At 41.8% G+C, this 13674-nt stretch overlaps 1 protein-coding gene across 2 annotated transcripts in view; it reads left to right on the forward strand.

Annotated features, from left to right (window-relative positions):
* FGD5 (FYVE, RhoGEF and PH domain containing 5) overlaps window positions 1–13674 on the forward strand; it is a 110129-nt gene that overhangs the window by 47428 nt on the left and 49027 nt on the right. For both annotated transcript variants that reach the window (XM_055803763.1, XM_055803764.1), the window contains exons 4-5: window positions 5782–5840; window positions 5951–5981. In XM_055803763.1, the coding sequence (XP_055659738.1) occupies window positions 5782–5840; window positions 5951–5981 (90 nt within the window). The remainder of the gene's footprint in view (window positions 1–5781; window positions 5841–5950; window positions 5982–13674) is intronic.

Below are 13674 nucleotides of genomic sequence, written 5' to 3' on the forward strand. Positions count from 1 at the left end.
TCGCACTGCTTGATCCAGACTGTGTCACACACATGCTAAAGTTATGATGATCAAACAAAATGACAGGCTTAAAAATAACCCCAATAGTAAATGGAAGGCATTTAGACTGCAATCAATTGCACAGTTTGCACCACAGTGATAATAGACTGAGTCTTCCTTTACAGAGTGCCTTTGGAAGGAGAAAGCAGTGGCTGGGTAAATGTGGTGCTAGGAATATTGTAGCAACGTCAGCTATTTTAAGAACTCTCTTATAGTTAGGAATGTCATATAGCAAACCCTACATTAAGCTACTAGGCAAAGGAACAATTAAAAATGCTGTTTGTAAACACAGGAGGGAGTTTGATCTGAAGAACTGAGTGGAATCTCAGAAGAATAGTAAGAAAAGAATGTGATTAATCTGTGTGAATACCTGTAATTATTACAGTCTATAAAGCATTCAGGAAATAAATTAATACAAATCCTAGACAAGTAATAAAGCCATAGCTAGAACACAAAGACATTTCTTTCATCCAGAACACAGATCTGTTTGCCAGTTAACCGTATGGGAAATCCAAAAGTATATGAATCTGTACGCAAATACTACTGAATTCAGTCTAAAACCAGCAATGTGTTACAAGGAACTGTATACAGCCAGCGTACAAGAGATGTGATCTTACCCTGGTGGCAAAATGTGAAAGTCTGTAATGAGGTGAATAGCCTGTAACCAGAGTAACATGGTATAAAAGAAAGGGAATTCAGACCAGATGTGGCTGGATTGTAGGCCAGTGAAAACCCAAAGCATTCTGGCTAGTCATTTAGGGCTTTAGGTTTAATATATCTAGTACTAGCCAGACTGGAGGGGTGCTTATTACCATTATATGGGGATGTGCTGGGGCAGGGGGGAGCATGAAGGGGAACTTCATACAGAAACATCCCTAATGCTGTGCTTGTGAGAGGGCAGCACTAGAGGCAAGATGCTCCACCCTTCTCCCAGGTATCAAAATAAAAGGCAGTGGATGAAAAGGGGTCAGCGACCCAGTATGGCAGATAGAGGGGACCTGCACCCCACACAAACAGGGAACACTAAGCTTAGCCACAAACGTCTTGCAACAAACAAGGCAGCTACTGACGCATGGCAGCGGTACATAAAATTGCCTTTGCTGCACTTTATCCATTTCCACTGGGTGGGCTTGGTTTTCAGACTCTACATTAATCATTCTGTTTTGCAAACCTTTAACTTTCATATATTAAAACAAACAAACACACACACAAACTGAAACATGCTGGAGCTGGGAATGACAGATTTGTGTGCTTTGAGGAAGCACCTAATTCAGATGCCTTTTCAAGGGACAGCTCTTGATTGACATAATTCCCCAGGAGAGCTGCAATCTAGCTCTTCAAGGAAGGGGCCTCAGAGACAGGAGGTGTGGACTGCTTTTCCTTCTCTCTCACTGATTCACAGAGCCAGCCTGAAAAAGTCACTTGTTCTTGTGTTGCCTCAGTTTACTGTTGGCACCACTGTGACATCACTGTGAACTGCTACATAGTTCATAATAATACAAAAAGGGTATTATGAAGTCGTTCAGCTCAGAGGCTGAAGCTTGGAGGCTGCTGTCAGCCTCTGACTGTGACAGAAGTGCTCCTGTGCTGGGTACCATCCAGCTGCAATGCACCTGTCCTGAGGAGTCTGTGAAATAAGACACATACACATAGGAAAATGGACGAAGAGATGCAGTTTGTCCACATCAGCATGGCAAGCCAGTGGCACACAGAAGAAGGGAGCTGCTGCTTCTGTGTCTTGTTAATCTGCTTTTCAAATGCAAGGGGTTACTCCTGCATTGTATCTGGAGTACTCCAGATTAGTGACTTGGACAGTACTAATGCTTTAGTTTTAGTGAGCTGTTCTGTGAACTACTTGCGCTGCTTTTAGGCCATACAAGTTCATTCCAGCCTCACGGAGAGAGATTCGCCCCTGGCCCACAATTTTTTAAGCTGGATCAGGAGACCACTCTGGTTCTGATCAAGGTCCTGCAAACATCTGGGTCAGCACAACTGAGAGTTGGCACTGGACTCATAGGGAAGTGACTGGCACTGTCAATAAAGTACCATCTAATGAAAGCATGGCCTGTTAGGGCCCACCTAACCCTAACCCACCCCTACATTAATGGGATCACTACTACACAGAGAAGGGAATCCTGCAACAGTGAAGTGCCATATTAGCACACTCAGCATGGGCCATTAGCCACCTTTCTCCACTGTTCACTGTTTCCCCCTTCTCAGCCCAAATGTTTGTTCTGTTAGAAGGCACAAAAGGGATGTGAAAGCTAAAGTTTCTCAGTTTGAACTGCCTAAGACTAGTACTTAACTGCAGCTGTGCTCATACATGTGCCCTGTAAAGAGCTGCAGGCTTTTAGGTATTTATTGTTCTGAACAAAAGCTTTCTGGTGGTGGTGTGCTTCATTATATATTGGGAAACATCAGCTGTTGGAGAAGGAGAAACTGTGCAAGTCACAAGTCATCTCTAGGTCTTAGTTTTCAATTTGGAGGTATGCATTTGGAGGAGGGCTGTAGGGCTTAATTTGTTAGTCAATGGAGAGATGATTGCACAGTATCATCTTTGCTTCACAAATTACGCTAATCAGCTGAGCTGCAGCAACTGTACAAGCTTCTAACCTGGTTGAAGTGCTTTTGTGTTTGTGACCTTCCTGACACCAGCATGTTCTTCAGAATGGAGAGAATGGGGAGATACTTCAGTTACATATTGCAATTTTACATTGTATATTGCAAGCATTTTATTAAGCATTTGGGTTTGGGGAGGATGGGGTGATGAGGCTATAAGACAAGAAGACTAAGTGAAGCAGAAAGCCATGGGTCATCACATGGCTCCATGGCCTCCATCTGCTAAGCAGAGGCATGCAGTAAGGCCTGGAAACTGGAAAGGAACCATACTGCGAGGCTGGACACAAGACCGGGTGTGCAGGGAATAAAGATTACTGAAACGGTTGCAGCTTGGCAGTGTTATAATAATCACTTGGACTTAAGTTTCAGAAACTTGGTGCTTGAGGGACCTGCACCCTCTCTATCCCCAATTCCCAGAAGTCTGTCTCCAGACACTGTCGTCAATCTCAGAGTTCATTTCCTGGTTAAACAAACAGCAATTAAATAACACAAGACAGGCAACGCCTAGAGACACTGTCTCAAACTTGCCCTAGACAGGCCATGTGACACTGGGGTCCCTGTGTTTTCTCTCTTGGCCAAGATGTATTAATCATAAGAGGAATTACAGAGTGTGACAATGTGTATATGCAAAGGGAAAGTGGGCCTGGCCTGCTGGGGAAATGCACTCTGCTTCTTGGCACTCCAAAGCCAGGCTTGTCTACAGAAGATGTGTTGAGCAGCAAGCATTGGGCCACGTGACCCGGAAGGAAACACACCCCTTTCAGCTGTTCTGCTATGCCTATGTAGAGAAAATAAGAGAGAACAGAAAACTCAGTGCCTCTAGTGTGTTCCTACAGCAGTTGGGACAACCAGGAGAGGCACACCATTCTCTTCAAGAGGTGTTCACAAAGTCGAACCGGGGGAAAAGGGGCAATCAAATATTTCCTCCCAGCAGGAAAGTGAAACTAGGGAAAAAATGTAAGATCTTTCTAGTGCATGCTACTAAACTGTAGTGTAGTTCTCCAGAAGTAAGTGATTCAAAGCATGCTCCTTGGCACCCATCAGCCAGAAGGAACAAAGTACCAGGGGACATACCCTCAGACTCCTGTTGCTAAAGGAAAGATGGGTTAGACATCTAAGACTGATGAATAGTTCACTCTGTATCTCATTTGGCTTTTGCAATTTTCAGTTGCCTCCCAGCAAAAGTACACAGAAATAAAGATGAAAAAGAGGTCACTGTGACCCTTCATTTTCTATACATAAACGTCATTCATTTAACCCATCATCATCAGGATTCAAGAACTTTTTCACTCATACTGACTATTGACTAGATCATAATCCTCCTTGGGGTCCATCACTCCCAGGGTGAAAACTCACAGAGCAGCAAGGGATCTTGCTTGTGTGCAGTCAGTACTGGCATCTATTTGCAACATGCTTTTACTGGCCCCTGGTTCCTCTGAAATAGACAGTGGTGATTTCATTTGCTGGTGCTTGAATTCCTTGCTTTTGTAATGAATGCCTGAAGTTATTAAAACTGGAAGAATCTTAAAAATGTAACTTCTGTTCCATCACATATTCCTCTTCTAATTTACAGATGTTGGGCAGTGAAATAGCTTCAATTATGTTTCAGTTGACCTTGCTACTGGGTTTTTTACACTCCAGGTATCCACATGACTGAATTCAGCTTCCAGCGCTTCAGGGAATGTTTCGTTCTTTCCTACACTATTTGCAGCTTACTGCAGGCAGAATGAACCAGAAGCTTAGAGAGGGGAAGAAAATCCTGAAATCCAGAAACTGATCCCTCTGTAGAGACAAATGGTGCAGATGGTTCACTGTGATGATGAAATGGGACTTCGAGCAACTCAGATACTTCTATCATGTTCCAGAACACCTGCATCCCAAGGGGATGCTAATGATGAGGAAGGACAGAGAGTAAAACGCCTATAGTACATTTACTTGAAAGCACTTAGGCATTTTTTACTGCTCAGTCTCTGCTATGAAAATCCCAATCATGTATCTGATCTATCAGGTGTGATTTGGGAAGTCAGCATTTGTGGGAAGTCAAATTTGGGTTTAGGGTCCCATCAATACTTTTTATGAGAGGTCCCAATTAAGCTTTGCGCTCCCTGACCCCTAGCAGCCCTCTCATGCAGAATTTATGGAGGAAATAACAGCCACAAACTTCCCACCTGACTCATATCATTGTACCTCAGCAAGTCCCAGTATCTCCTAAGTAGGCTTTCAGAAACAGATTGGTAAGCAATGAGTTTCCAGCATACCTGGTCTGGCAAACAACGTCGCAAAGTCTTGCTGCTGAACCCATCTACCCAGAGTCCACTTTAGGTCACTGAGGGCTGCTTTTCTTTACTACTACTAGACTATTGTTTTAGTTCCCTACTTCACCATTGCTAAATATGTCAAACACTTCCCAGTTGATTTCTTTCAGTGAATATTGCCATGCTTTGGTTCTTTCTTACTTAAGGACAAGTCATGAATAGGAGCAAAGTATCCGGATTAGCCATTTGCACCTCAAAGCCATACGCTTTGCTTCTTTCCTACCAGTTAAGTAGATACCACTGAGATTTCAGACAATGTTGTCTGCTGGAGTACTGAACTGTTTGCTTTCTGGAGATATTTATGGCCATTTAGCTTAGATATTTTGTTTAGCATGCAATAAAGCCCTTCGCCCCATTTGCATCCACAGGTCTCTCAGCAGTCAGAACAGTTTGGAATATGACCATGATAAAGTACTCCATTTTTCATGTTATTAAGAGTACTAAATACATGGTATGAGCCTCAACAGCCAAGAGGCTATTCAAAGCTAAGCACTTTCTGCTTCTCTGATAAATTTTGGACCTGTGAAAAATCAACAGAAAATTCCTCTCCTTCTTCAATAAGAACACATTTTTCAAACTTGACATCTGCCTTAGCAGCTACTATATTGTACTATATTACTGGTATTTGAATAGCGGAAACACCCTGTCATGGAAAGGACTCCAGGATGCCAGAAACTGAACAGCAAAGAATAAAAGCCTGGTCACTGTTTTTACTGAAGGAATATGTCAGTTTAAAGTGTTCTCTAACTCTGCTTTACTTCTTGGAATGAGACATCCCTTAACTGTCTCTGGTTTTTGCTGTTGACAGAAAGAAGGCCAGTCCAGAGCTTACCTCATTGCCCAGGAGCTGATGTCTTCAGAAAAAGTGTGAGTTCATTGTTATGACCTATCTGTTGCTCTCCTAAAAGTGAAGCTATGCAGTCCACCCTTCAACAATGATTTGATGGCAATTAATAAAAGTTTGTCTCTTTCCTCAGATACGTGGAGATGCTCCAACTGTTACATACGGTAAGTAAATAATTTTAATCACTGAAATCTAATTGCCCTTTCACTTAGCTGCAATTTAGAAGACATAAAAGCACTGAAGGGATTGACATGAATTTGAGGAGGAATGGCTTACTGTGAACCACTGCAAAGGAATATGACTGCCACTAATCTGCTCTTGCTACAGATCCTCAAATCTAGCATTTGTCATCCACAGGGAAGAGTGTCGGCCAACAGTGTTGCTGAGGCTCTGAGACTGGTGTAAGATGCAGAATAAGCCTAGCACAAAGAAGGAGATGGTGATAAAGAGGGGTGAACCCTGTCTCTTCAGAGAGAGAGAGACAGGAGAAGAGCTATGAAGAATGGGGATTTGGTTTGAATGGATTCACTCTGCTTCCTTTTAATCTTCTTTTTTCTGATACTACAATATCAGTAATATCTAGCATGGCCTGAATATCCACAGGTAGTCACCATGGACAAAATACAGACTCAGTGTCAGAAACTCATGAGGGAACACACGAAGAATCACTGGAAGTGCCTGTTAGAGAGCTCTTGCATGGTATAAACCCACCGGTGGCTTTGTCTCAGAAGACTTTGTGCCCCTTTAACAGAGCTGCCACTGCTTTCCTGGAGACTGGTAAACAGCTTAGGTAGCCTTGCTCCCAACATCTTTCTTGGCTATTAGTTGCAAGGCAGTAGGGAATATAGCCGCCACACAAAGCATGCCCCTTACTGCTTGGGAAGAAATTACCTGAGAAGGCAAAAAGTAGCCTCAGGTTGTCCTTGGAGTACACCCCAAACCCTAGCAGCAAACAGGAACTCTGATGGAGAGAAAAGTAACGAGGTCAGCACTGTATGGCTGCCTGCTCATTGTGCCTCTCAAGCAGCCTGCTAAAGCTTAAGAGCCTTCTCAAGCTTGGGCAGAAGAAGCAGGAGAGGAGCCTTAAATGTGACAATCACCTTGCAGTCAGTTGCATTTCAACGAATCAGAAAGTGCCAAGCTGGTCAGCTCGGAACCAAACACTTTAAGGGGCGTAGCTGGAGTCTGCCAAGATTTTGATAAATTGATGATAACCTGCCCAGCCATTTGCCTCATCTGTCCTGGCTTTCCTCTGGTTTTTGCACAGCTAAACACATTATTTGACACAAGTGAGACATAGTTGTAGTTATATTGACATCTGGGGAAGCCAGAGTGGTTTCTTCACCTGCGGACTACAGGGCTTCTGGTTATTAAGAATACCCACAAACCTTACTGAAATCAAGATTTCCAAAGGTATCCTCAAGAAAAAAAAAAGAGGAAAGGCTCTGTCAGCTTCTAAATCAAAATAGAAGAGAAATATACACACAGGAAATCACCATGCACAGAGAGTATTAGCCACTCTGCATCTTTGTTAGATGCATCTAATTAAAACATACTTAATGTATTTAATTTTCCATTTCCAAGTACATTTGTATTTTGGTACATTATGGACAGCATGTAAAGGCAGGGTTGAACTGGAATGCATGTACAGTGCACTGTATTTAGTGGAGGTGTCTAGGAGAGGCCTTTCCTTTGCATTGTATCCTAGCATTTTCCATATACCTCTAGGACATAAAAGTGTCTCACTAACATAGCCTGAAAAATCTTCAAAATATAGACCCAGATCTTGCAATGCACTTCAGCAGCTTTAGCCACAGAATGAATGGCTGCGCAGCCTCATGGCTGCTATAGCATCATGTTACTGTCAGGCTGCCTTACCTATGCTGTTGCTGGGCCAGAAAAGGGATGCTTCAGAACTTTCCCAGTCCTTTCAGGACTTACTTTGCCCTTTTCTCCCTCCTCTGTTAAATCCCTGTGTAGTGAATTTGGCTCTGAAGCTATATGTGTAAATGAGAAATTTACACATTTTCACAATAATCCTATTTTCTGCCTGTAGAAATCATGTGGAAGGAACAGGAAATGTCATTGTTTGCTCTCTTTTCCAAGCTGACAACTTGGGAATGGGACAGGGATTCTGGTTTATATCTTTGCTAATTTTTTTTTAGTTTAGAAACACTTGTGCATGCAAGTGCGTGCTGCTCCCCTCCAGCTGGATGGACTCCAAACTGTTGGTAATCCCTTATGAAAAGAACCTTCACAAAAATTACAGCTCATAGGTTAGTTAGGGAAAAACTCTGCTCAACTGCTAATTTTATCTAACGCAGTGCTCCAGAGCCGGCTCAAAGATATGAGGGAATGAAAACAGAGTTTTCCTGGCTTGACTCAAAAATGTAACTACTCCCTGCTCTCCTGTTGGGGAACTCAAGACACTTTCTAAGCAGAAATGTTTATTACAGAAAATAAGAAACATTACCTGGAGCTTCACCTGACAATTCTGGAATTAAGGTTTCAAGGCATGAGGGAAATTGGCTCTGTTTTAATCATACTTAATCATTAGGTTTGGATCAGCTGATTAATATATCAGGGCAAAGATACCAGTAATAGCATTTCTATGACTAGGTAAGTTCTTCTGTTTCTGTCAGTCAATTGTAATTGAAAGCACTTGTTTGTTTTTTACATATGTTTCAGTCCTGTAACGGAATATTCCACTGAATCCTGTTTTGCTGGGATTTTGTTTCCCTGACTGTGCATCCCACTAAAGTGATAGGATTTTATGAGTGGTTTGCATATGCTTATTATTTCCTTAATTATGAAAGTTAGTGCACCAAAAGAGGAGTTAAAATTTCAAATTAAAAAAAGAGATGGGCCCAAATTAAACCCTTGAATGAATGCATTGGTTTGCAAAGTTAAGCCAGTTGTAGGTCATGTAATGTCAGAATTACTGTAACCATGCACTCTTCACTTTCCTTTTCCTAGTTCCCACTGTCTCAAGTCAGAAAGTTCAGAAAGATCTGCATCAATTTTAGGATGAGATTTTGGGTGCAAAATTTTGATTAATGATTTTCTTCTGCAGAGGAAAAATACCCTTCTTGCCCCATCACCAAATGCATACACTCCTTTAGAGCCTACTGAAGGTTTTTTTCAGCAGTCAACAAGCAAGCTTCTCAAGTAAGATTTAATCGTTCTATGAATTGGCTTTTTAAGTAGTGAGGATGTATGAATGCACCTGGGTTAGAGACTGAGGGAGAAGAGAGGAACAGCTGGTCTGTTTTCACACTTGACTGCTAGTTCAGGTACTTCTTAGTTTAGCCAAGATCAAAAATCTTTACAGGAACAGGATCAGAGGGTTCATTTCTGTGTTTTGTCAGGTGCCTATAGCCCTAGCATATCCCATCTCCAGTGCTACAGACTGATGTTGGCATGATAGCTACCTACTGCAGTGGCATTCAGAAACACTCTGCAGGTTTCTCTGTTGTAATCATGTTCGATCTAGAAAGCCACAGTCCCAGCACTGTTATGTTTCCCACCCCAACTACTGTTGGATCTTTATATTCACCTGTTGCCCAGTGTACTACTGTGGAAATCTAGAGAAACCATTACCAATTTCACAACTTAGAAGTCCCTCAGACTATGGGGGTATTTTCTTTTCAATACTGTGATAGTGCAAAAAGTTACAATGAACTAATTACTCCTATTTGCATATTTGAATAGTGTTAGGAATAGCCATATCAGTAAAAAATTGTGCTTCACTGTCCACTCACTGTTGACACCAGTCCCACTGGCAGATGTCACAAGCAACCACCAGCGATGACAGTCGCCAAACTGTCCTCAAAGTACAACACCCCATTCATGGCCAGTTAGAACCAAAGGCTTCCTCGACAGCATACCTCACCTCAGGCAAACATTCCTCTCTGTTTTCCATCACCAGCTTTCTCAAGAAAGCAGTTTCTAAATGCTCATCTTTAGGTCTCAAGCCCCATCTTCTTATATAAATCCAAATGTAGTAAGAAAGGCAAGGAACTAAGCCACACCCTATCTGGTTTCAGAAAGAAAAAAAAGGTTTTTCTTAAGTCTGCAGCAGGAGCAGTTTCCCATCTCATTTCCAGGCTTGGCTGGAGCTGCTATTCATTCAGCATAACAGAATCTGTTTGGCCTTTCAGCAGAGACTTTAATAAATTGATTGATTGCCAAAACGATGACATTTCCATACACCCACTCTGCTATTGAACTGAAAGAGTGGAAACATTGTGTTAGCTCGCAAATTCGGTATCAGTTGGTGTGGTAGTAGTGATAATAATCTAAAGGGTTAGCTGTTATTTGCCCTACTCAAAGGTAATGCAATTCTCTGGAGCAGGGAGTTCAGAACTCATTCTGGACTGAGCAGATGGGACTGGCAGGGCCTTGCAGTCCAAGTCCCTGATCTCTTGGTACTCACAATTTAGTTTTCCACAGTTGATTAGTCTCTGTGTTGCCTTCAGGATCACTTAATCCTCAAACTTTGTCATTCTTTTCTCCTATTTTAATTCCCCAGTAATGCAGTCTGCACTTGTCATCTTTTTCTTAGTGCTTGCTCCTGAACTAAAATGCTGCAGGTTGCTTTCTCAGCCTAATGTTTCACATATCACCTTTGAGGACCAAGAATCCAGTTTATTCCCTTCCCTTCAGCCAGTCTGTTTCAAATTACTTTACTAGATGCACACAAATCAAACTCAGTGTGGCTCTGCCTCATGATCCCAGCCAGTATGGGATCAAGCATTTGCTTAATAGCGTACTATGTTCACATTTATTTTGTCTTTGGCTTTTGTACATAAAATAACCTTTTTCTCTGCATAAACCTCTTTGAAGTCATTATTAGTTCCCTCTGAGGCATTTACTGAATTAAGGTACCTAAAAGGACAGCTGTGCACTGAAAAAACACCAGCCCCAACACAACCCTGTTCAAAGAAAGCTGATCCTGGTTCCTGTTTTCTATTTCTTCATAACAATGGGCCACAATTCTTAGAAGCACCAAGACTCAGATTTATGGTTCCTCAGCATTTGAAAATATGGGTATGGATACGACATGAACAGATATAACATCTGCCAGTTCTCCAGCCTTTGGAGCAGTTTGGGTTCCAACACTGCACTTGGCATCCCAAGGCTTCTGATGGTAAAGTGTATCTTCAGAAATAAAAAAGAACAGAATCATCTCAGTGCTTAAGTCACTAACTCAAAGGTACCTAAATGCGTATTATCATGAAGTCAGGCTCATTGGTTAAACTCTACTTTCAGAAGTCTTGTGGGCAGCAAGTTCTCAAGAAGAAAAAATAAACATCTAATTTAGGAGCCAGTATTACATGTTAGACAAAACAGAACTCCATCTTTCTAATTATTTACACTTCCAGTGAATGATTGGCTGAGACTTTTTTACTACTGTGAATTTCTTGGATGATATTCAAAGTTCTGCTGGACAAACCAAGTCATTACTTCCCTAATTAAATGCTTTAGTGAATGGAACATGCTGGCTAAATGAAGAGCAAGCTCACTGTCAGACCCTCTGAAGCTTTTATAAAAGGCTGAAGATGCACTGTTACAAAAGAATAGTCTGCCCTCACAGTAGGCTGGGGGTTTTTCTCATTTATTTATTCATTGTCATCTTCATCGGCAGTGGGAAAATAGCTATGTATTGGACAGGGAGCTTCTGCAGTGGGAATGTTGAGCCAAAGTAGCTTTCAGATAATCTGTATATCTCTTAAAAAGAGAGGGAAGTCACACTAGCACATTTGGCATCAAGACAATTCCCTGGTAACAAGCCCCACAGATACAGTATTTGCAATGCATACTCTACAGCTTGCCAGTTCTGAATGATCATTATTTTCTGCTGTTCATCTGGTGTTGTTTCTGCTGACCTCAGTAATGAGAAATTTGGGAAGATCACTGTTCAGTGCAGATCAAGGGTCGTTCACTCCACTGCAGGAGATGTGCCACTTTTTAATTCAGGGGTGCCACTTTCACTTTCATCATTAGGCTCTCCTAATCATTAGGAACTCCTAATCATTAGGCTGCTGGCCGTAATGAAGTTACCTCCAAGAACCACGCGTGAGTCACATGTACATACTGTATAGCATCTCCTGCCTTCATTCAGCTTTAATATAGACTTTCTTCTCCTCCTTTGAACTCTTCAGCCTCCCCTCAGGTGTAACGCCTAGATGTCCAAAAGAGCCTAGAATCCTGCAATCTTCAGTATCTGTTGAATCCACCTTCATTTTAGAAGTGAAAGTGGTTGTAATAGGCTGCACCATTTTACACAATCCATGTAGACTTCAGTGGTCTTAAGTTTGGGCTTGCAGTAAGACTTCCTGTTGTCCTCCCTGGCCCACTCACTGAGGGGTCAAATGCTTACTTCCCAATATTACCAGTTCATTAAAATACCAGCTTGACTCAGGAAGCAATTACAATTCTAATACACAGGCAAAATGATTTTTGGATGCATGTGTGTTTCATTATTTATTGAAAACTATAGAAGTCTAGATGCTAGGTGGGAGTTATGGCATGAGCAAGGTGAATATGCTCTGTGCAGGCATAATTTCTGCAGCTGAAGTGCCAGTATCCCCACCTGGGGACTGAGACAGAAAAATGGCCGTGGTTTTCCACCAAGGCATCTGCTCTGTACACTCCCTTTTTAGTTTTTTCCCTCAGCTCCATTCCATAATGGAAATTCACACATTTCCCCAGCCAGAATTCTCCTTGAAAACTGTAGAAATACCCTAGGTGAATTTACTCACCTTCAGTCCTTTCCTGTTCTTAACACAGGGTAGAGGTATAAGCAGGGAAGGTGATTCAGCCACAAAAGCATTAGAGGTCAGACCTTTGGTTGGTATAAATTTACATAGTTTTTCTCTGGCAGGTGACTGAAAGAACAGCAGGTGATTAGCTTCTTCAAAGCACTGCATTAGACTCATTTTCAGTTAAGATTTCTTTCCCTCATTGTCAACATCATTAAGATACTTCAGAATCTAGGAAGCAGTTGAACTTTAGTCTGCTATGTACATAATTGCAGGCAATTCCTGCAATTCCTGTGAAACAATGCAACAACACAGAGCGGGCAGAGACTTTGCTTCAACACCCAACATTTGAACATACTACTTAGAATGCAAGGCATTCAGAGTTCTTCTAATCCAGCCACAGAGTCTAGCAATCTGGTCCTTCTAGTATAAAGCGCACTTTTTGGTCACAGAAATACTTTTCCTTTCAGATATTTCTCTTGAACTGTTGAAGTGTGGCTTTGCTCTACAATCACCATCTGCTACTAGAAATTCACAATTTCTGGCTCAAGTGCAGGCCTAATGCTGGGAACAGAGTGCTGAGAGCCACTGAGAAGGAACCTTCCATTCCCATCTACAGAACAACTGCTAGTCAAACTGTAGGACTATAAATTACTATTGGCAAAGCAAATATAATGGTGTACTCCTGTCTCCTTCTGTTCTCCTGCCATTGTAGTCAATACACAAGAACTAGGATTTCCATTATGAATGGATCAGTATCTTATACATTGCTGCTTTAGAAGAGGAAGAAATAACAACAGAAAACTAAGAAATAAATCTAACAACTGATCAGCATTTCTTGTCCAATTTTAGAAGGTTTTCTTTCAAATAGAGCTATCTGTTTTGCTAAACCTTTGAGTCAAAATCTTGACATTCTCTCCTACAGTCTACTCACCTTTCTACATAGCTGCTTTCAGCCTGTTGCAGGTGGCAGAACCATCAGCTTTTTACAGTGAAGGTAGAAACTGATTTCAGTCCTGTATTTCCTAACTGCCCTTACTAGACTGGTTGCAGTAGCCCCTGGTTCCCCAGGGATCCACATGCCATTGGATGA

The sequence above is a fragment of the Falco peregrinus genome, chromosome 5, assembly GCF_023634155.1.
Source record: "Falco peregrinus isolate bFalPer1 chromosome 5, bFalPer1.pri, whole genome shotgun sequence".
In the NCBI taxonomy this organism is placed as follows: domain Eukaryota; kingdom Metazoa; phylum Chordata; class Aves; order Falconiformes; family Falconidae; genus Falco; species Falco peregrinus.